This window comes from Adiantum capillus-veneris, chromosome 28 (genome assembly GCF_014529385.1).
Source record: "Adiantum capillus-veneris isolate H3 chromosome 28, ASM1452938v2, whole genome shotgun sequence".
Classification (NCBI taxonomy): Eukaryota; Viridiplantae; Streptophyta; class Polypodiopsida; order Polypodiales; family Pteridaceae; genus Adiantum; species Adiantum capillus-veneris.
The window spans coordinates 129,868,863-129,895,826 of NC_140958.1; the positions used below are offsets into that span (position 1 = coordinate 129,868,863).

The following is a 26,964-nucleotide window of genomic DNA, read 5'->3' on the forward strand; positions in this document are numbered from 1 at the left end:
GGCCAATCACAAGCTTTGTGCATAACAAGCAACAAGGGTAGCATGAGGACAAGTTTCCTCTTTACCCCTTTGAGAGAGAGGACTTGAATAATGATTGGAAAACTACTTAAATAAACTAAATTCTCATTGGACCTCGTTAGAGATCAACCAATAGGCTTTAGGAACCTTATGAGGGAAACATGGGGGGAGCTTGGCATGTGTCCTTGTTGCCTCTTTGGACTTGGATTGCCCTGAGTGAGTATGTGTGTGTTCTCTCTCATGACCCTACTTGTAGGGCTCACCCCCCCTTGTGTAGAGATCCATGTTGACTTTGGAAAACCTAACCCCTTAAGCACCTTAGTCATGAAGCCTCTCAAGCACCTTAGTCATAAAGCATGACAAACACATTATCCATCAAGCACAACAAGAACCTCAAGTACCTTAGTCAACTGACAAGCATCTCAAGAGCAGGTATGGGACGGGTGTCTAACCTCACTCTATCTTATTGTTTGCAGACATAGCGAGAACCACGAATATAATTGTCAATCCATGGGATGAAGCTGACTCGACTAATGCATAGAGGCTACAAGAGGTTGTCAATCTCTTGGAAAAAAATAGACAACTCGCATTTAACTCAATCTACACTCAAATGATAGAAATCACCAAAAGCTAGTCGATAATCGGCAAACAAATCACAACCGTTACAGCATCAAAGGATATCCAAACGTTACGAAACTTCTAGGACATGTTTATAAGACCTAAGTACACATGCTTATGGTCTCAAATTTTACTTTAGGTCAAGTACAAAAATCGCGATTATTAACAGCAATGAGTTTTTGACCTATTCGTTTTCGACCTAGAATGCATCTAAATGCTTAGCAATGATGTCCCAATATCCAGCCTATACTTATTTTATGATTTTTAAGCGTAAATTCCTACTTATGATGAAATTAAGCCGCGGGTCGGCGACGCCAAAAACTACTTACGTCAACGCCTAGAGCTCTTACCTACGGTTGCAACACGTAACAGATGGCACTGCAATATGACAACCGGGAAGGAGTAGGAAGCGCGAGAAGGAGAAAAGTGAGCGCCACTAGCTCACGCTGTGTTCTATTATCCAAAAAACTTACAAAAACTGACTTTTATACCTTAGCCAAGGTTTTTATGGTCAAAAATAATAATTTGGGAGCTCTAACTAAAGATAGATTGATACAATCTGGAAGCTTGTAGCCCCGGCTCATCAATTATACTGTATATCTGGAAAGTAGGAGTTACAACATTTTCGATTTATAAAACTAATAAGTGTTTTTACAATCAAAGCTCCGAAAAATGTTATCCGAGTTAGCTTACTGCTAACATTTCCCCCCTCTTTGACTGTGTCGTCCCTTGACACAGCTTCATGGACTGAAGTAGTCTTCGGGTTGACGACTGGCGAGGCGACCTTTAAGCGTATGTAGGGCTCTTTCATATTTGATTCGTCTTTCTTTGTGAGGGACTTGAAAAAAATGCATGATGACGCTGTATTTAAGTGCAATGACTGAATAGCTAACAAACCTTGATGTAAGGTTGTTGATCACTGGCCCAAATATCTTCGTTATCCATGTGAAGAAACCTGTATAGAATGCCTCTTCAAATGTCAACATATTGCTTGATGACAGAAACATACATCTGGCAGAAAAGTCGTAGAGGACTTCTTCAGAAGGCTTCCACTTAAATCATAGCATAGACCTTTGTTGCCTTCGAGGAAATACAATCATGGTGCTCCTGCTTGCTTAGGCTCGTGAAAAATTTGAATGTGGGTGAGCAACATTTTGCAGATCTTACAAAGCATTGCACATGAGAGGTTTGGAAGGCTCTTGAAGAAGGTCATGGCACCCGTTACGGTTTTCACCATGTGTTCTTCCGTTGCTGGTCCCTGCTTTGGAGCTGGTAGTCGTGGGTAATTTAGCCGTGTTGGCCTCTTCTTTTTCAGTGTATCCTGTGCCTGCCATGTCCTTACCCTTGGTACATGATAGAATGTAGGGTCCTTTTGTAGGGTTGCAGGTTTTGAACAGAATTAGGTATCTAGAGTTCTTGTTTAACCAATTCATTCTCCATTTTGGGTGGATATCATCTGAGCCTTCTGCCTGCATATACTTGTAAAGTCTTTACTTAACCTGCAGTAGCTCCACCTCTATCAATGGGTAGGGTAGTGATTGCTGATGCCATTGAGCATTGATTTGGTTGGGAGTGAGCTGAGTTACATTACTGAGTGAAGAACTCTCAACTCCCAATCCACTGTTGCTTTCCATTCAGTATCCGCTTCTTGGACAATCTGCTCTTTCAATGCATCTTCCTCAGCTTTAGAAAGCTGGACCATTGGCACTTGCTCGGTGGTACAGCTGAAGATGGTCAGCCTATGGAAGTGCAAGAAGCCCAGGCATGGCAGTTTGCAGGCAAATGGCAGGGACATTGAGCAGATATTGATGTAGCCAAGAGACAGGTACATCGAGATGGAGCACTCTTTAGTAGAAAATGGCAATTGTTTTTTCCTATCACAGGTGACACGAGAAAATGCTGATATCACAAGATTGGAAACGAGACAAGGGATACTGGATATAGGTGCTATGAAGTTTATGATATGGGATTAAGATCGAGATGTTTTGCAGGACACTCTACTGCCAGGATGTGTATGCCAAATGTGGCATTGTACAGGTCATTCGTGGTTCTCAAGCCTTGTAAGGCGAAAGGTGCTATGATGTGTATGCGGAGTCAAGGTAAACTAGCTTGAAGGTTTTTATGTGTTCAAAGGGAGGTGCATGGCAAGTTGAGGGTCGACCATCCTAGCAAGTTTGAAGCTGCACGGCCATGATGTTCACCATTTTTTGGCGGAAATATCCTTGGCCGAGAATCATTGCGGTGTTGGATTTTGCTAGGGACGGAATCATGACTGTGCACGAGCTTGTGATTTGGGCAAGGGAATGCCGAGCTCGACATGACAGCGATCAACGAGATTTCTTTGCGTGGGAATGCTTGACAAGTTGGAGAGTTTTTTTTTAAGGTAACAAAAGGTATTTTTTCAAAATTGGGTTGGCATGCATTAGCGAGCTAAAGCAGGAGGAAAGTCGCCAGGATTGCATGGAGGAGTAGTGCCATCTGGATGGAGTTGGGGAGTGCCAGTAAAGCGAGCAAGGCCGAGAGTGGAAAGAGGAGAGCAAGTGGCAGTTGAGCTCGATTGTGACGAAGTGTGGTGCCATCTGTGGGATGGCAGGGTTGCATGAGGGTGAGAGTATGTCCTCTAGAGGTGGAGGGGTAGCGGATAGTAGGGCTGCGGGCTGATGAAAGAGGAGGACTGAAAAGGCTTTGGCAAGGGCGTAGGGAAGCTCGATTAAGAGCATAAGGGGAATTCCATCTGCTGGATGGTGAGAGCCGTGAGTTGGGGAGCAGTGTATGCAGAGGCATGAGGATAGCGCTGCCATAAGAGGTGGCACCAGAAGAGGGTGCAGAGCCACCAAAAGGATGGCCTAGAGCAGAAGAAAGGGCAGTCGGCAGTAGGAGGAGCCTGACAGGGGACGGCTCCATTGCATTGGGGGTCGAGTGCAGGGTTTAGAGCAAGTGAGAGAAAGGCTGCTTACCATGTGATGAGGCCGCCATCTGCAAGCAGGTGGAGGAAGGAGCATTCACCAAAAGCCAGAGTTGTAGCCGTCGGATGTGAAGCAGGGGAAGGTCGCCAGTACGGGTTGCCAATACCCGGGGAAGGATACTTGGTTGCACCAAGGCACGCAATTGATAGTCGCCATCATTGTATTTGATTGTTTTTATGTGATACATAGTTGGGTTGTGTTTTTTGTCGAGCTTGTCATCAATTTCATCTGCATCTTGTCTTTTTCCGTATGCCCGTGGTAGAGGTGGCTCCGGGATTGTGTGAGTGTGTGTGTGAGAGAGAGAGAGGGAGATTGATGCACTATTCTGGGTGCTGTCGAGGCATGTGTGGCCTCCCGATGTGAGCGTGTTCATAGTGGGTGATGGTATGTGAGAGCGCGAAAAAGAGCAATGCAATCGGGTGGCCTCTGTACTCGTGCACACTCCACAAACCATGCCTCATGCAAACAAGCAAAGGACAAAACAAGGGGGGCACCACCCTAAATTAAGAGGTTTAGGGACCTCACACATAGTGCACATAGGCAAGTGAGACTTCTGGCATTATGATGGCATCAAAACATATGGCAAAACACATAGAAACGAAGCTTAGGGACCTTATGTAGCATATATATATACACAAGACATCAGCTTAACAATACAACGGCATCTGATCATACATAACAAGGATATAGAGAAGCAAGCCAAGGATGGCATAATCCCTTGTCAAAAACAATCAACCCAGCAAGTAGGTATGATCCTACTAGCAACACATCAATACCTTAGAGAATGATGGCGAGGATGGTGGCCATGGAGCATGAGAGAAGACTCCTTATTTAGGTTTTAGGGCTAGTAATGTAGCATACTAGAGGGAGAGAGAGAGAGAGGGAGAGAGAGTAGAGCTCCATCCATAGCTCCTCGTTGTGAGCAATGTCGTCATAGCTTCGTTGCTTGGTGAAGTGAGTGAAGTGTTTATTTTGAGTGAGAGAAGGCCTCCTTATATAGGTTTCTGAGAGGGTTTAGGATTAGGGATAAACATGCTTAAATCCGCTGATTGGGGTTACTTTTTGCTTAGGGTGGTCAACAGATTGAGGTCACCTGATATGTCACCATCAAGATACTCTCTAGAGTGATGTGAGAGGGGAGGGTAAATGCTGATTTTTCTGATTGTGACACATGGGGATAAGGCCTTGACCAGCATTTAAGAGCAGGTAAGGTGGTTGTTGAAACTGGAGGTTCTGCACATGTCAGGGGGGGACCTGCGGGGGGGGGGGGGGGGGGGGGGAGGTGACAGCTGGGTCCTCTTGAATATCAAATTCTCAAAAAATCCTCAACCATGGCTTCTTTTGACATGTGTTCTTTGAAAAAATCAGCGTGTCTCTTTTCAACTCAAAAGTCTTTATCCCTGTTGACTCACCTTTACCATAAGATTTTCCCCTTTTCTCCTCCTGTAACTGCATTGTTGATGCCCAATCACTGCTTCTAATAACAGTGAACTGTTACCTACCAAATACTTATGGTGCAGTAAAAAATATTTACCATGCATAAAAAAGTTACTGTAGGTAAAAAGTGATTTGTATTTACCATGTAGGTGAAAAATATTTACTGCAGGTAAAAAATATTTACTGTCGGTAAAAAAGTGAAAACGGAGTATGCTGTGCTGTGAGTCCACACGAACATCCTCGTGTAAATTTCACTAGAAATTCACATCTAGAATGGGCTATTCTGTAAGATATAGGTTGTAGGCATGCATAAGAGCTCGTTCCCACGTATCTTCTGTCCATAGCACTTTTTACTCTTTGGTGCTTGTGAAGTAGATTTTTCTTCTCTTTCGAGATCCCTTGGACTAGAGTATCCTCATCTCCCCAACAACTGACTGTGCCTTTATTGCATCTTCAGAAGGGGTCCTAAAAACCATGCATCATATAGCCCTCCCCCTTAAGCTAGAGGTATTTGATGCCTCTAGCTGTAGGTTGTGCTACAATAGGGTTCTCTTGAATACTTACCCACCTGGTACCAATTGAATTTGCCATGTTACTGCTTTCTTGGTTGATGCACCCTGTTTAGTCCTTTCTGATGAATAATTGTATCCATCCATGACTAACAACTGGTCTCCTAGACCCTTGAAAGCCATACCCCATCCATTGTCAATATCCGCTTTCACTGGTAGCATTCTCTTTTTTTCTTTTTTCTTCTCTTTTTTTCCTTTTTTTTTTTTGTCTTCTCTCTTTTTTTTTTCTGAAACGACTATGTACATGATTGTTACCTTAGTTGGAGCTTGAATATGATGAGCTCTCCTCTGAACCATCCTTAGCATTGATTTCACCAGCATATGGCTGTGAAAGACGACATTGGTAGGCCTTCAATCGCCAACCATTTACCGGGGTCTGATGTACCTTACCATCTAGGTCACCTAGTTGGTAACTACCATTTGAGAACCTCTGTATCACTACAAAAGGGCCTTCCCACTTAAGCAAGAACTTACTATCCTTCCTGCGATCAAAGCGATTGTCGTATCTGAGCACTAAAGAACCTTCCTTGATACCTTTCTTGACAAGGTTGCGATTGAACTTCTTTCGTTTCTTCTCTGTCTGGGCTGCATAGTACTTCACTGCTGACTCTCGATCTAGCCCTAACCTCTCCAAATCGATGATTCTTCCTTTCACCTGCTTCTCTTGACTATCCTCTTGATGTGCTTTTAGAACTCGGAGGCTCGCTAGCTCCACTTCTATAGGCAATAGTGCCTCTTGCCCGTAAACCAAGTGAAAAGGTGTATACCCCAAGGATGTTTTAAAGGATGTTCTGTAGGCCCAAAGTGCTGCATCTAGGTGTTTGTCCCATGCCTTAGGATGTAAATGCACTTGATTAGTGATGATTTTACATATAAGACCATTTACCTTTTCCACAAGACCACTGCACTGAGGGTAGTATGGTGTAGAGTGCCTGCGCTTGATTTTTAACTTGCTCATCAATTGCCCGACTAAATCAGCTCGAAATCCCGGTCCCCTATCTAAGAGAATCTCCAAAGGTGTGCCAAAACGGCAACAAAGGCATTCAAAAATGAAATCACTCACGTCCTTGGCTGTGATGCGCTTTGTGGGACGAGCTTCTGCCCATCTGGTCATGTACTCCACCCCCATAATGATGTATTCCTTCCCTGATTGAGTGCAAGGTAGTGGCCCTATTGCATCTATCCCCCATTTTTCAAATGGCCCATAGGTTTTGATTGGATGCTGATTTTCATGGGTAAGATGCCTTGGTCCAGCTTTTTGGCAAACCTCACATGTGCGGCACCAATGTTGTACATCTCGATGGAGGCTTGGCCACGTGAACCCTGCTTGTAAAATCTTTCTGCTAGTAATCTCTTGTGCAAAGTGGCCACCACACACACCTTCATGACAACTAAACAAAATACCCTTTATCTCTTGGGATGCAGGAACTCTCCTTAAGACAGCATCTTTCGCTCTACAATACAAGTTCTCATTCACTAAGCTATAGCTGGTAGCCTTTTTTGCCAACCACCTACGTTCACTTTTACTCATACTAGAGGGTGCTTCACAATGCTCAAGAAAGTAAAGGAAATCATGCAGCTCCTCCTTTCCCTGGTATAAAGGACTTTTCACAAGGATAGCACCTACTATGAGAGTTTGTAGTTCTTCACCTACTAAGGCATCTGCTTTTCGATTTTGATCTCTAGGTACAAAGTGCACTCGAACTTCTTTAAAACCCTTCAACAAGGCCTTTGCTTCCCTCATCTTAACAGACAATTTGTCATTTTTACAGGCCCATACACCAACCATTTGCTTAACAATCAACATGGAGTCACCAAAAACATTTAGCTTTGTGATGCCCTGAGAAAGACAACATTGCAACCCTAAAACAAGGGCATGGTACTCTGCCTCATTGTTAGAATGAACCTCTTTTAGATGAAACCCTTTTGCAAAGATCTTCTCCTTCTCTGGACCTAATATTACTATGCCTGCTGATGCCTTGTCTTTGGTCCTCTTGTAAGCCCCATCAAAATACAGACTGTGTGCTCCCAGTAGAACTTCAAGCTCCGGGATAGGCGGTACCTTACTAGGTGCCTCTTTCTTGGCCTTCTCATAACACCTTTGTGTGAGGACATCTGCCAAACAAGCACGGGTGGAATCCTCTACTTGTAGTGTGTAGTCAAACTCTTGAAGCTGCACCACCCACTTTGCTATTCTTTGAGACAATTCCATGTGTTGTAGGGCATATGGAAAAACCTCCTCAGTTGTGATCACCACAAATTGTCTCGGAAGTAAGTAAGCCCGAAACTTCTCCACTGCAAACTTAAGAGCTAGCACCAATTGCTCAGTTGCGCGGAAACCCTTTTCAGCAGCTGTCATCACTCTACTAGAGAAGTAGACTGGTCTCATGAGAGATGTCTTTGGGTCTTTTTGCATCAAGACAGCTCCTAGAGCTTTTGGACCTACACTAGGATTTACATAGAATAATTCACCCCATGTGGGTTGTAGGACGACAGGCAATGAGCTCAAAATGGTTTTAACTTCTTGAAAGCACCTTTCACCCTCCTCACTCCATGTCAATGTAGTGTGTTTAGTGAGCTGCTGCAAAGGATAGATTGCCTGAGAAAGGAGATGTATGAATCGTCCCATGTACCGAACCTTTTGAATGAAGGAGACTAGTTGCTTCACGTTTGAAGGAGTAGGTAAAGCTAACAATGTCTTTACCTTTTCAAGGTCAGCCTCAATACCATCTTGAGACACAACATGGCCTAGTAGAGTGACCTTGCTCTCACCTATGTGGCACAATGTTTTTACCTTTTCAGGGTCAGTCTCAATACCATCTTGAGACACAACATGGCCTAGTAGAGTGACCTTGCTCTCACCTAGGTAAAGCTAACAATGTCTTTACCTTTTCAGGGTCAGCCTCAATACCATCTTGAGACACAACATGGCCTAGTAGAGTGACCTTGCTCTCACCTATGTGGCACTTGTATTTATTCAATTGCCCACCCAATTGGGCCAGACGGGTGAAACCTTCATCAAACTTGGACAGATGTACTTCCCTAGAGTTGTAAATGCAAAAATCATCAATGAAGACTCGTATGGACTTACCAAAGAAAGGTTGAAACACCAAGTTTATAAACCTCTGGAAAGTAGCTGGGGCATTAGTTAAACCAAAAGGCATAACTCTATAAGCAAAACACCCCCAAGGTGTTATGAAGGTAGTCTTTCTTTGGTCTTCATCTGCAATTCTGATTTGGAAGTAGCCTGAGTACCCATCACACACTATGTACCTTTCATGACCAGCCACTTCATTTAGTATTTCATCTTGAAAAGGAAAAGGAAAATGGTCCCTTTTTGTGGCTGCGTTTAGAGGCTTGTAATCCACACATACCCTCCACTTCCCATTTTTCTTTGGTGCTACCACAACTGGAGACACCCACTCAGAATCTTCCACTGGGTAGATAAATCCTGCCTTGAGTAATCTTTTTACTTCTTTTAAGAGTGCATCTTGTTGCACTAGCCCTAATCTCCTTAGCCTTTGCACCACTGGTTTGGCACCTTCCTTTAATTGGATATGGTGTTGGGTTACCGTCACTCCTTTAATGTGCTCGTAATCAGTTATAAAGAGGCTAGCATGCTTCTTTAGTACCTGCAAATAGGGTTCTCTCTCTTCTTCTAGTAGGTCCTTAGCTAGCATCTCCTCTAAGCCTGTGGATTCTTCCTTGTTTAGAGAGTCTTGACCACCTTCTCCTTCTGGGTTTCGCAGTATTATACCCATGACTTCCAAAGAGCTAGCATCCTCCTCAGATGACTCATCCTCAGATGAAGAGCAACTGCTTGTGCTCCATTCATCCATAGAAGTCTCCATCTCTAGGTCTTGTTGTCTACCCTGCTTCATGTCATACACAATTTTTTGTTGCTTGCCACCTACCTTATGATTTGGTCGCAACTCAAGGGAACGTGTCTCCCAATCTTGCCTAGCTTTCATAGCCATAAGCCAAGGTCTTCCAAGGATTAGCGGATAGCCCTCCCCCTTAGTTGGGATCACATAAGCATCAATTGAGATTGCAACACCAAAAGCTGAAACCTTCACTCCATTAACCTTTCCCACACAAGCCACCCTTACATTATTTGCCATCTTAGCTTGTAAGGAAGTTTGCTCGTTTACTTCCAAACCCAACCTGTGCATTAATTTCTCTGTCATAACACAAATCTCGGCTCCACCATCTACGTACACATTGGAGACTCGCTGACTCTTAATCTCTGCATCAATGACTGGCACGATATCCTTCATGGCTCTTGCACTAATAGAACCAACTGACTTTGCCTTAGCCCTCCTGGTGCTGACCATCTTAGACCAGGTTCTACGCATCTTTGGGGAAAGGTGGAGGAGTTGCTGCCATGAAATCTTTGGTCCTTTCTTACTCACAACTGCTACCAGGTCGTAAGGTATGGATCCTACCCCAAGTGGAAAGTCTTCTACTCCTATGTGCCTCCTTGACCTACTCTTCCTTTTCTTGTCTCCTATCACTTGGGAGGAACCCTCATTCCCTTTATCCGGCTCTGAAGCTTCCATTTCATCAGTTCTTTGTCTCCTAACTCTCTTTATTGGCATGGCAACAACTTCCTCCATTTTTTCTTTCCCTTTATCCTTACCATTGTCAAGAATTATGACAGAGACAGCCCTGTCCTCCCCTCCCGATGGTAGTGGAGGGATCTCTGCTGGTGCTTGTGGTGGTGGAGGAGGGGGTCTCAATATTTGGATTGGTGGAGCCACGTGTGCATTTTGTCCATTTAGTGGCCTAGCTCGAGGAGGAGTGACTTGCTGGCGAGGAGGCCGTCTTTGATTACCATTTCCTTGATAGCGTCGTGGATGGGGGCAATAATACATGCCATGACCTACCTCTCCACAGTTGTAGCAAATGTACTCACGTGCTTGCCTTTGTCCTTCTTGTCTATTTCGTTCATTTCCTGGCTGGGGAGCCCTTACACCTTGAACCAGATTGATGGACATGCTCTCTAGTTGATTGGTGATTTGTTGAAGTAATTCTTGTTGAGAGGACTCTTGGTCTGTTGCTCCTGTCCCTGCTACTACCCTTGCCGTAGGTTGAGCTAGCGGTAGAGGCTCCATTCCCCCTTGTAGTTGAGCTTGGAATTTTAACTTCCTATCCTTCTCCCTTGCATAAGTCATAGCTTTATCAAAGGTATCTGGAAATTTACCTTTTACCATTTCTCGAAGAATGGGGTAAAGCCCTGCCAGGAAACAATCCTTCTTTAGGCATTCTGGCGTCCTTTCTCCTTTACCTAGTGATGCACACCATTTCTCCCACAGGTTGGAAAACTTTCCTTCATAGCTTCTATAGTCATTGGGTGATGTTTGGCGTAGCTCTAAGAGCTGTCTCCATATCTCCTCTGGAGGCTCATGGCAGCGAAATTCTTCGATGAAGGCCATCTTTAAGGACTCCCAGTCTCTTCTTTCTTCAGGTGCCAAAGTTTGATACCATAATTTTGCACCTTCCCTCAAGACCAAAGGAAAGGCCCTTAACTTAGTAGCTTCGTCATCCCTTCCCGATACCAGAAAGGCCATTTCCAAATTATCCAAAAAGTCTGGAGCAACCTCCCTAGGCTTACCATAAAAATTAGGGAAGGCCATAAGTGAGAGAGTAAACAATTACACAAACAGCTCCAATTTATTTTAAAATAGAGTATGGTAATTACAATTTGGAGCTTTAGCACAACTTAGCTCAAAATAGGATGAAGATTGACACATCAAAGGAATGGTAATAGTCTAGTAAGGGTAGAATGACAGGATGAGGAGAGCGCAAGATTTCCCCAAGTCTCTCGGCTCCAAACAACAGGGCTATTCTTTGCTGATAAAAGATTTTTCTATCAATACAAATATTCACACGGATATGACGCACAAAATGGAAAGGAAACATGCGGGGATCATCATTCTCATTATTGGCATCCATACTTACACACAAGAGCCTAGCTTAGTTGCACCACCTTGGGACCAATGAGCCTGATCAGCCACAGAAGGTCAGCACCTCGGATCACTTCGACTCTTCCTGATGCATCTGTGAAGATGTAAGGCGTGATGGCAACACTTTGTACAATGCTGAGCCTTTTAGCAAGCAACAATTGGATGCTATTACCATAATCAGCATGGCGAATGAAAGTGACACCATAAATGTGCAGCACATCATCAACTAAGATAGTTTCCTTAGATTGAGATAACTTCTTGAAAATTAGCAGCAAAGGTAGGGCAGGGAGGCTTTTCACCCGGTCTCCAAAGCACTTTGGACAATATCCAAAGTGATCTTCACGCAGACAGGAGGTTGGCTTGGGATTGGTGGTGTCTGGATTCACAAAGTGCACTGGGAGCACTCGCAGACGGGCGGCAATCTTGTAGGCAAGCCTTCGCCTCTTTGCTTCAGGAGGATTTAGGGGTGAGAGTCGTGGTTGCAAGTTGGAGGTTGAAGTTGGTTGCTCACTAGCCTTTTTCTTGCCTGTAGTGGTCATGTAATCCCTTATTAATGAGATTAAGCCAAATGTTACCTTACGCTTGAGCACGTGCTGCGGCCTTGGGCCACTTAGGTGTAGAGGTGATCTTCCTCCTCTTAGTCGGCTCCTCAGGAAAGAGAGGTCTGGTGATGCTTTCTCTTCCCTTAATGTGTGTCACAGTACCTTTGTGTATGTTGATGTAGAATATTTCAAGCTCGTGTGCGTTGGAGGTTTCTGGAGCACTCATCGGTTGAGAGGAGAGGTATATTAATCTCTTCTTCTCACTCTCCTTCGTTGGCGACGATCACGAACAAGGCATGTAGAAGAACTTACTTCCTGAATTTCAATGACACTGCAACCTGGTAACAAGACCTTGATGAAAGCTTTTAAGGCCTCTAAAGCCTCCTCCTCTTCTGTTCTCCAATTTGCAAACTCCTCACGCCATTCGTCCATGTTGTAGATTGCACATCTTCATTGCTTGTGGACTGAAGGTCTGTGTAGCCCTCCTCCGTGGGGGCACCAAAATGAGAGCGGGAAAAAGAGCAGTGCAATCGGGTGGCCTCTGTACTCGTGCACACTCCACAAACCACGCCTCATGCAAACAAGCAAAGGACAAAACAAGCGGGGCACCACCCTAAATTAAGAGGTTTAGGGACCTCACACATAGTGCACATAGGCAAGTGAGACTTCTGGCATTATGATGGCATCAAAACATATGGCAAAACACATAGAAACGAAGCTTAGAGACCTTATGTAGCATATATATACACAAGACATCATCTTAACAATACAACGGCATCTGATCATACATAACAAGGATATAGAGAAGCAAGCCAAGGATGGCATAATCCCTTGTCAAAAACAATCAACCCAGCAAGTAGGTATGATCCTACTAGCAACACATCAATACCTTAGAGAATGATGGCGAGGATGGTGGCCATGGAGCATGAGAGAAGACTCCTTATTTAGGTTTTAGGGCTAGTAATGTAGCATACTAGAGGGAGAGAGAGAGAGAGGGAGAGAGAGTAGAGCTCCATCCATAGCTCCTCATTTTGAGCAATGTCGTCATAGCTTCGTTGCTTGGTGAAGTGAGTGAAGTGTTTATTTTGAGTGAGAGAAGGCCTCCTTATATAGGTTTCTGAGAGGGTTTAGGATTAGGGATAAACATGCTTAAATCCGCTGATTGGGGTTACTTTTTGCTTAGGGTGGTCAACAGATTGAGGTCACCTGATATGTCACCATCAAGATACTCTCTAGAGTGATGTGAGAGGGGAGGGTAAATGCTGATTTTTCTGATTGTGACACATGGGGATAAGGCCTTGACTAGCATTTAAGAGTAGGTAAGGTGGTTGTTGAAACTGGAGGTTCTGCACATGTCAGGGGGGGACCTGCGGGGGGGGAGGTGGCAGCTGGGTCCTCTTGAATATCAAATTCTCAAAAAATCCTCAACCATGGCTTCTTTTGACATGTGTTCTTTGAAAAAATCAGCATGTCTCTTTTCAACTCAAAAGTCTTTATCCCTGTTGACTCACCTTTACCATAATATTTTCCCCTTTTCTCCTCCTGTAACTGCATTGTTGATGCCCAATCACTGCTTCTAGTAACAGTGAACTGTTACCTACCAAATACTTGTGGTGCAGTAAAAAATATTTACCATGGGTAAAAAAAGTTACTGTAGGTAAAAAGTGATTTGTATTTACCATGTAGGTGAAAAATATTTATTGTCAGTAAAAAAGTGAAAACGGAGTATGCTGTGCTGTGAGTCCTCACGAACATCCTCGTGTAAATTTCACTAGAAATTCACACCTTGAATGGGCTATTCTGTAAGATATAGGTTGTAGGCATGCATAAGAGCTCGTTCCCACGTTTCTTTTGTCCATGGCACTTTTTACTCTTTGGTGCTTGTGAAGTAGATTTTTCTTCTCTTTCGAGATCCCTTGGACTAGAGTATCCTCATCTCTCCAACAACTGACTGTGCCTTTATTGCATCTTCAGAAGGGGTCCTAAAAACCATGCATCAGTATGATGTTGGATTAGTGGTGCTGAGGTGTTTATGTGTGAGTGTGTGCAGCCAGTGGTGTTCGAAGGCGAGTGTGTGCAATTGCAGTTTGCAGATTTTGTATAGGTGTGTGTGATTCTGTGTGGTTGTGGATGCGGGTTAATCCGTGGGCTATAGAGAGGGAAGCTCAGAGTGTGCTGGGTGTTTTTCCCCTTCCCGCTTTCCATAAATGATGTCCCCATTTAGGATCTATTGATTGCTCCTTGGTGAAGTTATTAAGCCTGAAGATGATGCATGATATCGAATTGGTGCTTGCTGGAGAAGAAGAGACTGCAGATTGGTTTTCCGATCTGGAGCTATATCTATTGCAGATGAGAATTTGTGAGATGAAGCCAAATTGAAGGCACTACCGTGGGTTCTACAAGGACGAGCTGGCAAAGCCTGGTTTGAAGGATTGAAGGGTGCAGATCGGCAGTCCGCTAAGCAAGATTCACAATTGGTGTGTTGAAGATTTTGAGAAGTGGGTTTCTCCATCGGACTTGGGTGAACAATTGAGCAAGCTGAAGCAAAATGTAAGTGAAGATTTTGCTTTGTTTTTGGATAAATTTGAGTCTATTTGGGAGAAGCTAGCTGTTGTTACATGTGTGTGAGAAGGAGATCATTTCAAGCGAGCGCAGTTTCTAACCTGCTTGCATCCACGAATCAAGGAGAAGGTCAAGTGTGGTGGTGCACATGACTATGCTTAGATGGTCTGTTTAGCGAAGGTAAAGAGAAGGAAAGCAAAGAAGAAGCTGGAGATGTTCTTGTTGAAGCCTTCAATTTATGGGTATAGCTTGACAACAGAGCTTCATCACGTGCCAAAAGAAAGATCAAGCGTCAAAGAGGTAGCTGCTTTGCCATTGGTAAGCCATTCTGGTCATTCGTTTCAATTTGTACCCCCAGTTTGGTATCTTGCTGTATAAGAGCCTATTAGCCTGGTTAGCAAGGATGCGGTCCTAGCTGAAGTATGTATGCATGAAGAAGAAAATGATGATGTGAAAAGATCACAGGACAAGTTTGAAGATGTTGGCAAAGTGATGGTCGAAGCTGTGCAGGAAGAAGCTAGCCAGGGGGTTGGGCAACCTTGTCCTACCGATTGTGTTGAAGAGCGGCAGTGCATTCTAGACGATGTGGACGATGTCAACATACGAGAGAGCGAGGTAATAGATCATGGATTTCTTTCTTGCTTAGCAGATGATATGGTCATAAAAGAAGTCCTTGAAGAGCAGGTTAGTGTTCAAGCAACAGTGGTCAAGCAATCCGATTTGCTCTCGCATGAAGTGGTTGAAGATGAAGCATCAAAGGCTATGGTGGACAAAGGTTGGCATGGTGAGTCAGGTATGGAGTGTATTCCATTTGAAGGACCTACAACAGAGGGTATGCTTAAGAAGAAGGTAGGCTTGGTTCTCTAAGAAGCAGCGCCATTGGAAGACAGGTTGCTAAAGGTGGGTGTTATGGTATTGCCATGATTTTGAAAGCTGCTTCACAGGTTGTTTTACACAGTTTGCAAAGCTCTCTTAATGAGGGGTCTGCTATGGAGATCTCCCTAGCAGGTGAGAGGATAATGATGTATGGTGTAGATGCTTCACAGGTTGGTTTACAAGCTTATGTTGTGTACAAAGCCGGCGTATGGATACAGGTTGTTGAAGATCGGTGCTATGCAAAGCTGTACGAGAGGTTGGTTTTTGGGCTTGCAGGTGAAAAGGAAGGTTGGGATATGCCTGTCGTACATACGAATGGTTGTGTTCAGTGCCATGCATTTGATCCTGGCGGAGTTTTCACCACAGTTGGGAGAGCCTATGGATTTCCATTTCATCCGGGGGGATTCTACAGCTGAGAAAATCTCTCTATCTCTCTATCTCTCTCTCTCTCTCTCTCTATCTATCTATCCACTACTTATGTACATACTAAGTGTCAGTTTTCTAATATGCACTAATCTCTTATCTAAAGAATGCTATGGTTGAGCATGAATGCTCAACGGGGGGTGGGCAATCATGGTACATCTAAAGATGGTCAGCCTATGGAAGTTCAAGAACCCCAAGCATGACAGATTGCAGGCAAATGGCAGGGACATTGAGCAGATATTTGATGCAGCCAGCAGACAGGTACACCAAGATGGAGCACTCTTTAGTAGAAAATAGCATTTTTTTTTTCTATCACAGTTGACACGGACAAATGTTGATATCACAAGACTAGAAACAAGACAAGGGGTACTGGATACAAGTGCTATGAAGTTTATGATATGGGATTCTGATTGAAATGTGTGCAAGACACTCTACTGCAAGGATGTGTATGCCAAACGTGGCATTGTACAGGTCATTCGTGGTTCTCAAGCCTTGTAAGGCAAAAGGTGCTATGATGTGTATGCTGAGTCGGACATCAAGGTCAACTAGCTTCAAGGTTTTTATGTGTTCAAAGTGAGGTGCATGGCAGGTTGAGAGTCGAGCATCCTAGCAAGTTTGAAGTGGCATGGCCATGATGTTCACCATTGTTTGGCTGAAATATCCTTGGCCGAGAATCATTGCGGGGGTTGGCTTTTGCTAGGGACGGAATCATGACCATGCCCGAGCTTGTGATTTGGGCAAGGGAATGCCGAGCTCGACATGATAGCGATTGGCGGGATTTCTTCACGTGGGAATGCTTGACAAGTTGGAGAGTTCTTTTTAAGGGTAACAAAAGGTATTTTTTCAAAATCGGGTTGGCATGCATTAGTGAGCAAAAGCAGGAGGAAAGTCGCCAGGATTTCATGGAGGAGTAGTGCCATCTGGATGGAGTTGGGGAGTGCCAGGAAAGCGAGCAGGGCCGAGAGTGGAAAGAGGAGGGCAAGTGGCAGTTGAGCTCGGTTGTGACCAAGACGGGGTGCCATCTGTGGGGTGGCAGGGCTGCATGAGGGTGAGAGCATGGCCGCCAGAGGGGGAGGGGTAGCGGATAGCAGGGTTGTCGACTGCATGAAAGAGGAGGACTGAAAAGGCTTTGGCAAGGGCGCAAGGAAGCTCGATCAAGAGGGCAAGGGGAAGTCCACCTGCCGGATGGTGAGAGCCGTGAGCTGGGGAGCAGTGTATGTAGAGGCATGAGGATAGCGCTGCCATAAGAGGTGGCGCAACAGGAGAGTGCAGAGCCGCCAGAAGGATGGCCTAGAGCAAAAAAAAGGGGAGTCGACAGTAGGAGGAGCTTGATAGGGGGCGGCTCCATTGCATTGGGGTCCGAGTGCAGAGTTTGGAGCAGGTGAGAGAAAGGTTGCTTACCATGTGATGAGGGCGCCATCTGCAAGCGGGTGGAGGAAGAAGACGTCACCAAAGGCCAGAGTTGTAGCCATTGGATATGAGCAGGGGAAGGTCGCGAGTACGGTTTCCAATAGCCAGGGAAAGGTACCAGGTTGCACCAAGGCACGTAGCCATCATTGTATTTGATTGTGTTTATATGATACATAGTTCGATTGTGGCTTTTTTTGAGCTTGTCATCAAGTTCATCTGCATCTCGTCTTTTGTTGTATGCCCGTGGTAGAGATGGCTCCAGGACTGGGTGAGTATGTGTGAGAGAGAGGGAGATTGGTGCACTATTTTGGGTTCGGTCGAGGCATGTGTGGTCTCTCGATGTGAGCATGTTCATAGTGGGTGATGGTATGATGTTGGATTAGTGATGCTGAGGTGTTTATGTGTGAGTCAGTGCAGCCAGTGGTGTTCAAAGGTGAGTGTGTGCAATTGCAGTTTGCAGATTCTATATCGGTGTATGTGATTCTGTGTGGTTAGGGGTGCGGGTTTGTCCTTGGGCTATAGAGAGGCAAGCTCGGAGTGTACTGGGTGTTTTCCCCCTTCCCCCTTTCCATCGGCTTCAGTGATTGGTACATGAAAATCTAACTCTCCTACTAGCCCTTTTGACTTCTGTGTTTCCATATCAGCAAAAGAAAACTGATGGTATGTCAATGGTTGGCCGCTCAGAGGTTCTTGCCTCCTCTTGAGTTTCTATTTGTCCCTCTCTTAGCAGCTGATTGACTCTCTTCAATTCTTCTATATCCTTGAGCAATTTCTCTTCTTTGAACCCGCATCAATGCAAGTCTCGTCTTTGCATTTTTTCCAGCTTCAGCTCAAATTGAAGGTCTTTGTTCCTCTTTTCTAAAGTCTTGTAGACTTCATCTATTCCCTTGATTAAGGCTACAGCGGGGTTTTCTCCTATCTGTCTTAGAAATGCCGCTTGATCATTAATCCGTTGTTCGGAGTACCGTAAAGAGGCATTAGCTACATCTAGTTGCCCTTGGATCTTTTGTACTGACAGAGTAGTGGTTAAAAGTTCATTGGTTACTTCTGTCAATTATTGATCTTTGCTTTTGCATGTATCCGATAACTTTGTCAAGAGTTCTCCCAACTCTTCCATCTCTTTTTGTTGTTTCTCCTTTGCAATTCGGTGTATTTCTGTGTCACGTGACACATCCAACCCTATGTGTCCGTGGACAAGCTACAGCATGACCAAGGTTCAGTCAGTCCAGTCAATCTAGATTTAGAAGTGATCTGGCACTTTTGTGAGTCTATTCGTAGACCGTGCATGCCCAGTCACTTAGTGTAGATGCATATCCTCTGGCTGCACACAACATGATCATAGGCATTCCCATAAGAATCCATTAGAATCCTTTAGGGGAATTTTCTAGTGCATTTAGTCTATTTTACCTATTTTTTATATTTTTCACTTATTATTTTCAAGTGACTTTTGTTGGAAAGTAGGTAGGGCAAATTGAGTAATTTTGTATATAAGCAAAGCTAGACTAACAATAAATGGCAGAAGAGGCAACAGGAGCCAAGCTCAGCAGACAACTTCTCAACAAGACCCCTTGGTGGATTTCCTTCAAGCAAGAAGCAAGAACCTCCCCTAGCGTTTTCACATTCAGCATCTCCGCGAGGACTTTCCCTTGCCCTAGCGTTTTCAACAGCTGCACCATCGCCAACAAGCCCTAGCCCCTTGGCGTTTTTGCATCAGATCTTCACCGCGAGATCCTCTCATGCCTGGCGTTTTTTCCCATGCTTAGCATTTTTAAAGAGTACCAACAACTAGCGTTTTTGCAATAGTTGCATCACCAAGCAGATATGCAGCCCTAGCGTTTTGGAAGAGACCCCAGAGTAGAATATTCAACCCTAAGAAGGTAGCAGATTCAACCCGGTAAGAGCCTCAGTTTTCAGCCCTCAACCTACAGATTTTCAATGACAAAGACCCACAGAAAACAACCCCAAATTAGTGTTTTTGGACTAGTCGCAGATTTCAGCCCATAGCATTTTTGGAGAGCAATAGAAAGATTGCAGATTTTAGTCCTTAGGTCAACTTCGTCATCCCCGTCGTCATCGTCGACATAGCCTAGACTTGCATCAGGCCCATGCATACAGTTTGTACTAGATTGTGCAATCATAAGTAGACCACTCTCACCGACGAGAGTGGGAACTTCGGAGGAGGGTTTTACAACGTCGCTGGTGTCGTATCTCTCTTCTCTCTCTATCTCTCAGTATCATACACTTGCACGCACAGTGTCCATTCACTTTGTTTGTGATCATAGCATTCTCTCATTAAGAACGGAAGGCTCTCCCTTCCATAAGAACAAAAGGAACCTTGAGAACAGTTTGGAGCACTCATCTTGAGCAAAGTGCAAACAATCATTCCGATGCCCCTAACATTGGTATCAGAGATTTGGCAGTGTTCTGTATCACTCAAGGAAAGAATCACAAGAATCACAAGAATATTTTTTTGCTTGTTGCGGTTGCACAAACCCAAGTTTTCTTGGGCGTGTCGATTCCTAATCGTGTTTTTGAAGAGTGACAGGAAACCCAAGAAAGAGGGGCATGTCTAGCCTCCCCTTGTCTCTTTTCACTCATTGAGAGCGGACCGTGCACTTAGCGGCCGGCCAATGGACATGAGGTGGGAAAAAGCAACCTTGTGTGAGTGCAAGGCCGCCAAGGGGTGCGCTCTCGCAGAAAGGAGTAGAACTCGGGTGAAGAGAAGATCCTTCTCAAACACGGTTTGCAAGTGAAAGAAAACCTCAAGAACCGAAGAACCCAAGACCCTCAAGAACCCAAGTTCTCGTGAACTTAAGATCCCAAGACCACAAGAACCCACAAGAACCCACGACTTCAGTGGATGGTCATCACTCAAAGCGGAATGGATACTTCGCTTAGAGGTGATGAGCATGAGAGAGGCGAAGAAGAATTTTCCCCACCAGGAGGTTTTTCCGACCGTCCCCCTTCCCCATCTACAAAAGGATTGCACTAACTCCTATGAAGGAGTTGCCGCATTGTTTATGACAGGAAGTTAGAACACGACAAAAGAAGGGCAACCATAGATCGTGACTACGAAGAAAGATGGGTAGCCATAGATTGTGAATACGATGCAAGAATGGAAGCCATAGAGCGTTAGCACGACTTGGAAGAAAAAGAAAGTCAAGCCATATTTGATTGCGAGAATAAAGCAAGACAAGCAGAATTTGATCGTGAGAACAAAGCCATCAGAGAAAAGAGCGACCAACATATGAAAGAGTTCTTGCAACTCTTTTCTCAAGTTCAGGCACAGATGCAAGAGATTTGGGGAAAGGAGACTCTCTTAGTCTCTTCTTCTCCAAAGCATGACACAAGATTTGCATGATTATGAAAAGCATGATGAGTTGATTGAAAAAGATGAGCATGATGATTTGGATGCCAATGATTTACATGATGATTTGGATGACAATAACAAGCATGATGATTTGCATGACCAAGATGTGATTTCTCATGAGAATGATGATTTGCATGATCAAGATGCGATTTCTCACAAGCATGATGATTTGCATGAAGATGATGTGATTTTTCACAAGGATGATGTGTTAGTGGATGCTTTTCCTAGCGAAGTTAACCTCGTAGATTCAATCAATCACGAAGAACCAATCTTGGCTTTTGAGTCGAGGTCCAAAGAACCCCCATAGGACGATTTGATCACTCAAGAAGAACCGATCTTGGATCTCGAGTCTAGGTCCAAAGAACCCTCACAGGAAGTATTATGTGTTCGCATGATTGATACACACGCATTGTTTGAGTGTTTCATTCGTGATCGTTTTCTATTTTTTAGTCAGTGTCTTTATGTGATCCCTTTTCCTAGGGCATGCCATATTGTACGTTGAGCACGTTTCACTCATGAATGAGCACGAATGTATGCGGATTTTTCATGAAAAGCTAAAAAGTATGCATATAAGGAAGTCACATTCCATGTCTCTTCCTTGGCATGACACATTTCATAGAATGAGCACATGAAAGTATGAGCACCAAGCATGGGCATTTCCATTGTGAATTGCCATAGTTGATTGCTTTAGATCATAAGAGAAAGATTCGATCTCATTGTTTGCATGTGGTTGATGAACGGTTTGTCACTCCATCTCTATGTTCATCTACATTGCATACACAGTCTTTAGAGAAGACGCGATTTTGTCCAGTCACTTTACATGGAATAGGTATGTTCCATGGTTTTGTGTTGGAAATGGTTTCAAGAATTTTAGCCATGGAGATTCTTGAAGAAGAAAGAAGCATGACTCTCGACGAAGTTGAAGCATCGAAGGAGCCACATAAGACTTTGTGTCGCTTTCGGCGTGGCCCAAAGAAGCAAGCATTGTAGACCTTTATGAAGTTCAAGTACCGCACGACCCACACATCAAAGTGCGCTGGCGAAGAGTCCCTTCCAAGATTTTGGATGCTATTGGCAATCTCCCTTGACGCCATACAGTTCGATACCAGTACCTCACTTTGAAAAGGAGGGGATGTCACGTAACACATCCAACCCTATGTCTCCATGGACAAGCTAGATGACCAGGGTTCATCAGTCAGTCCAGTCAATCTAGATTTAGAAGTGATCTGGCACTTTTGTGAGTCTATTCGTAGACCATGCATGCCCAGTCACTTAGTGTAGATGCATATCCTCTGGTTGCACACAGCATGATCATAGGCATTCCCATCAAAATCCATCATAATCCTTCAGGGAAATTTTCTAGTGCATTTAGCCTATTTTACCTATTTTTGATATTTTTACTTATTATTTTTAAGTGACTTTTGTTGGAAAGTAGGTAGGGCAAATTGAGTAAGTTTGTATATAAGCAAACCTAGACTAGCACTAAATGGTAGAAGACGCAACAGGAGCCAAGCTCAGTAGGCAACTTCTCAACATGACCCCTTGGTGGATTTCCTCCAAGCAAGAAGCAAGAACCTCCCCTAGCGTTTTCACATTTAGCATCTCCGCGAGGAATTTCCCTTGCCCTAGCATTTTCAACAGCTGCATCATCGTCAGCAAGCCCCAACCCCTTGGCGTTTTTGCATCAGATCTTCACTGCAAGATCCTCTCATGCCTGGCGTTTTCCCCCATGCCTAGCGTTTTTAAAGAGCACCAAAAGCTTGCGTTTTTGCAATAGTTGCATCGCCAAGCAGATATGCAGCCCTAGCGTTTTTGAAGAGATCCCAGAGTAGCAGATTCAACCCTAAGAAGGTAGCAGATTCACTCCGGTAAGATCCTCAGTTTTCAGCCTTGATAAACCCCAGTTTTCAGCCTTGATAAACCCCAGTTTTCAGCCCTAAACCTGGAGATTTTCAGCGACAAAGATCCACAGAAAACAACCCTAAATTAGCGTTTTTGGACTAGTTGCAAATTTCAGCCCATAGCTTTTTTGGACATCAGTAGAAAGATTGCAGATTTCAGCCCTTAGGTCGACTTCGTCATCCCCGTCGTCATCGTCGACATAGCCTAGACTTGAATCAGTCCCATACATACAGTTTGTACCAGATTGTGCAATCATAAGTAGACCACTCTTGCCGACGAGAGTGGGGCCTTCGGAGGAGGGTTTTACAACGTCTCTGGTGTTGTATCTCTCTTCTCTCTCTATCACTCAGTCTCATACACTTGCGCGCACAATGTCCATTCACTTTGTTTTTTATCATATCATTCTATCATTAAGAACGGAAGGCTCTCCCTTCCATAAGAACAAAAGGAACCTTGAGCACAGTTCGGAGCACTCATCTTGAGCAAAGCGCAAACAATCATTCCACTGCACCTAACACTTTGCCTCATTTTTCAACTCTTTAATCTTCCCTTGAAGATCTTCAATGACGTTCATTCTGTCTTCTAGCTCTCCTTGTAGAGAATCAATCACTTGCTCCAGCTCTTTAACCTTGGCATTGCGGTTAAGTGTTTTCGTTCTCATCTTGTTTGTCATCAGTTGCGTTTGCTTTGCATACTCGTTTACCTACATGATGACTTCATCAGTGGTTTTCCTGTCTTCAGGTTCTACCTGGGGTTGTTTAGAAGTTTGGTATGTTTTGGTTTGTGGCTCTTTTGTTGGTGTAGTGGCTTCTGCTTGTGGCCATGGAGATGGTTCTACTTCTTCTCCTTGAGGCTTTGTGGATGCCTCAGCTGCTTTGGATTATTGAAGCTTCCTGGATGCCCCAGCTGCTTCTACTTGAGCTCTTGTAGAGGAAGGTCCTGCTGCAATTTGTTCGGCTTCCTCGGGTTGTTTAAAATTTGATTTTTTGTTGAGGCTCTTTTTACTTTGTTGCGTCATCTTTCTTAGATTTATCTATTGGTGAAGGTCTTGGACTTGCCATGGGCTGATCTTCTCATTCCATGGTTGGTGAAGATGGTCTTGGAGACATCTTCTCTTGGTCATGATGTGAATCACTTTCTTTGGCAGCTTCCGCGTGTCTCTGTTGCTCAGTCGCTTTTTTCGTTGCTTTTCTTTGAGCTTTTAGAGCTTCCTTCGATCAGCTTTCGCATACATCCGCTCGAGAAAATCTTTGGGATCCTCTGGACCCTTCTTTGCAGGGTTCTTGGTTCATGGTCCCTTTACCTCTATTGGACTCTATCTTTTGGGGTCTTCATCTGCAGCTTGGCGGCTCCTTTTGTATGTTTGCTTTTATCTTTCAAATCTAGCCCTCTTTTGTTGCGGCTCCACTCGGTGAGCTGCCATTGCTTTCTTTTTTATTGCTTCAATCCTCGCCTTCTCTCTTCGTTGTCAGAGCTTTCACTGCTATGGGCTTCATGGAAACTTTCTGTAGATTCTCATCTGATTTGTATACTCTCTTTGTTGATCTAGTAGTCCTTGGAGAAGGTTGAGCTGAAATGATCCAGGTGTTCTGTATTGGACTGGCGTCAAATTGTCGGCCATTCCAATAGCATGATATGCTATTCTTGTTAGCACTTTTGGAGCGCCCAGATATGTGATCTTTTCCTCTTTCTTTGTGCCCTTCAGTGTTGTAAGCACGTACTGCGCGTGATCTATTACTTGTCTGGTTGTAGATGTAAAGAGATTTTGAGTTTTTGAGATCCAAACTTACTCAAACTTGATTAATGGGCTTTGGATATCATGTTCTTTGGTCCCATAAGGTTAAAGTTGCAAATTGCATCTATTTTGGCAAAAAAATAAATAATCACGGTTATTAATTTTTTCTCATCAATTTGTATATTTTTTGTTAAAAGTTGGTTCTAGGCATGATGTAGAGTCTGTGTGTGAGATATGGGGTGATTTGGATCAAAAAATGTGACAGTTAACTCAAAAATTGGATTGAAAAGACTTTGGTATATTTTTTGACAAATTCAGAGTTTTTCTTGATCGTTTTGACTCATACTTGACATGTGGCATGTAATAGATGTATACAAGTGATAGGTGCAGTGAATAGATCAATTTCAAGCTAAACAAGTACAAAAGTAAATAATTACGATTATTTAATGCAGTCACTTTTTTTTGCAAGAATTGACAATTTGATGGCCTAAACATCTTTAATACATCTAAAACAAGTCCTAAAATGAATTTGGTAAAGTTCTGTCATGTCGGCATCACTTTGTGCTCTTATCGACTCTGAAATCATCGATTTTTGTGACTAGATGGCATGTAAAGTTTGCTAGTCACTTTTGAAGCTATGGACATAGTCTTGATGCTACTCATCCAGTTTTGGTCCATTCGGAGTCAGTATGACTTCATATGTCAAATTTGACGCTTTGTAGCTTTCAAGATGTTTTTTTCTATTTGAGATCTTGCCTTCACTGTTTCCATAAAACCATGTAGATACATTGTGTATAGACCCGGTCTATAAGCTGTTCGTAGAGTCAGAATCCAATTCTGGCATATGACAAAAACCTATATTATTTACTTGGGACCCTATTGACCCCTACCAAATTGTTATCTAGTGATATGAAAGTGTTTTACTATATAAGAGCATGCTACAATTCAAGTCTTGTCCAATTTGGTTGAGTTGACAGGCTGCTATGATCAATTTTGTGTCGTAATACTTCGTGCACATATGAATTTCTAGGGTTTTTTTTTGAGCCTAAACTTGCAACCCAGCCATATAGAAACGTTCATTTATAAGTTTAGAACTTACTCCTCATGTCTTGTGTGAGACGGCACCGTAAATGGACGATTGTAGACTCTAAAAATCGCGAGCGAAGAAGGTAGAAAGTTCTTTCCTCCAAGAGTGACTAGTGGAAATGAGGTGATTTTGGGCTACCTTGGATATCTATACTCGGACTTCCCAAACTATTTTTTCCCAGATTTTTCTATTAGTCCTACTAGGCCATGAAATCTATGTTAGGGTCAAAAATTTCTTCAAACCGGATTCCGTTAGCTCATTCTGCAAGAATTTGTAAAAGTAGGCCCTGGCGGCCTAATTTATGCTTCACGCTTCTATCTGTCAATTCGATTGAATTTTTTTGTGCCTGTCCATCTTGTCCTTCTGATCATCAGCGTTATCTTCAATTTCTCCATCAGAGCTTATTTGCTATCTATTATTAATTTTTGACCCATAATTGTAAAAATCAAAGAAAATAGTAAAATACGCTAAAAAAGAAAAAAAGAAAAATCAATGATTAATAAAATCCAACGAGAAACACTACTTTATTGTTTTTTGGTGGGTTTCTCCATTTTTAAGTCCCAATATCAAGAAAAAATGATGAAACTAAATTAAAAAAGACCATTTTTTGATGATTTTTTAATAATATAAATACTATTTACACTCGTCGAGAAGATACTACCAGTTAGATTTCCCCTGTTGATGATTAAGGGCTTTACTAGGTAGTTTTGCAAAAAATCACACGTTAACATTCAACTTTTTTCTCCCTCTTCAAACATTGCCCTTAATTACTTAGCTTGGAAATTCCCTTCCACCCCTCCTAGATTGCGTACTCCGGGGCGATTGTGTGCATGGGTTGAATAATCATGTCTATGAATAGACTTGGTTGGCTCGACCACGCTTCAAAGATCAATGCAATTCAAACCATTATGATGTGCAAGAGTTGGGTCTTGAGCAATTAACTCAGGGGTTTTTGTGGTCGAGGTTTCCTGTTGTTGTTTCTTCCCAAAGAGAAAATCTTGCAGCTTGTGTGCTGTTTGCTCTTATGTACCATCATGATGCTTTGGCAAGTTGATTTATTGAGCTATCGGTATCAATGATGATGGTTGTTGAGCTTTAACTCGCCAATGGTATCTTGGTTGTTCATTGATGAATCATTGTGGTTGAGTGTTTTGAGACTTAACTCTCCACTGCTTCATCGGTTTCATAGTTTGGGGAGAAGATAAGTGCTCCTTTTTCCTCTAAATCCATCTTGTGTTAGATTCCCTGCTTGAAGATGCTCTTCTTTGTGTTTTTTAACTTTGGAACCTTCTTTGGTACAATAGATAATGTCTTGAGCATCCAAATTTGAAATGGCTTGTCCTTGAGTTATGCTTTTGGTACCTAGATATGCTTGACTCCTTGCATGCTACTTGTAGCATTTGCTTGTCTATAGGATGAAAAAGATTGTTTGCTTCGTGGTTTGTTTTGCTGGTAATCTCTTTTACATTCTTCTTTGCTTGGT

The 26,964-nt window shown here is 43.4% G+C and overlaps 1 protein-coding gene and 2 pseudogenes across 1 annotated transcript; 1 reads left to right on the plus strand and 2 right to left on the minus strand.

Moving 5' to 3' along the window:
• Window positions 1-3,066: 3,066 nt before the first annotated feature.
• Window positions 3,067-3,540, minus strand: LOC147421309 (uncharacterized). The gene has a single exon (XM_086504182.1). It carries the CDS (start codon window positions 3,538-3,540, stop codon window positions 3,067-3,069), a length of 474 nt encoding a protein of 157 aa, XP_086360308.1.
• An 11,300-nt stretch (window positions 3,541-14,840) lies between these two features.
• On the plus strand, window positions 14,841-15,970 carry LOC147421310 (uncharacterized; annotated as a pseudogene).
• Window positions 15,971-16,651: 681 nt separating this feature from the next.
• LOC147421311 (uncharacterized) lies at window positions 16,652-17,688 on the minus strand (annotated as a pseudogene).
• Between the last annotated feature and the right edge of the window lie 9,276 nt (window positions 17,689-26,964).

Excerpts from the sequence above, each read along its gene's own strand:
- LOC147421309 (XM_086504182.1), bottom strand. The coding sequence starts at position 3,540 with ATGGAGCCGTCCCCTGTCAGGCTCCTCCTACTGCCGACTGCCCTTTCT.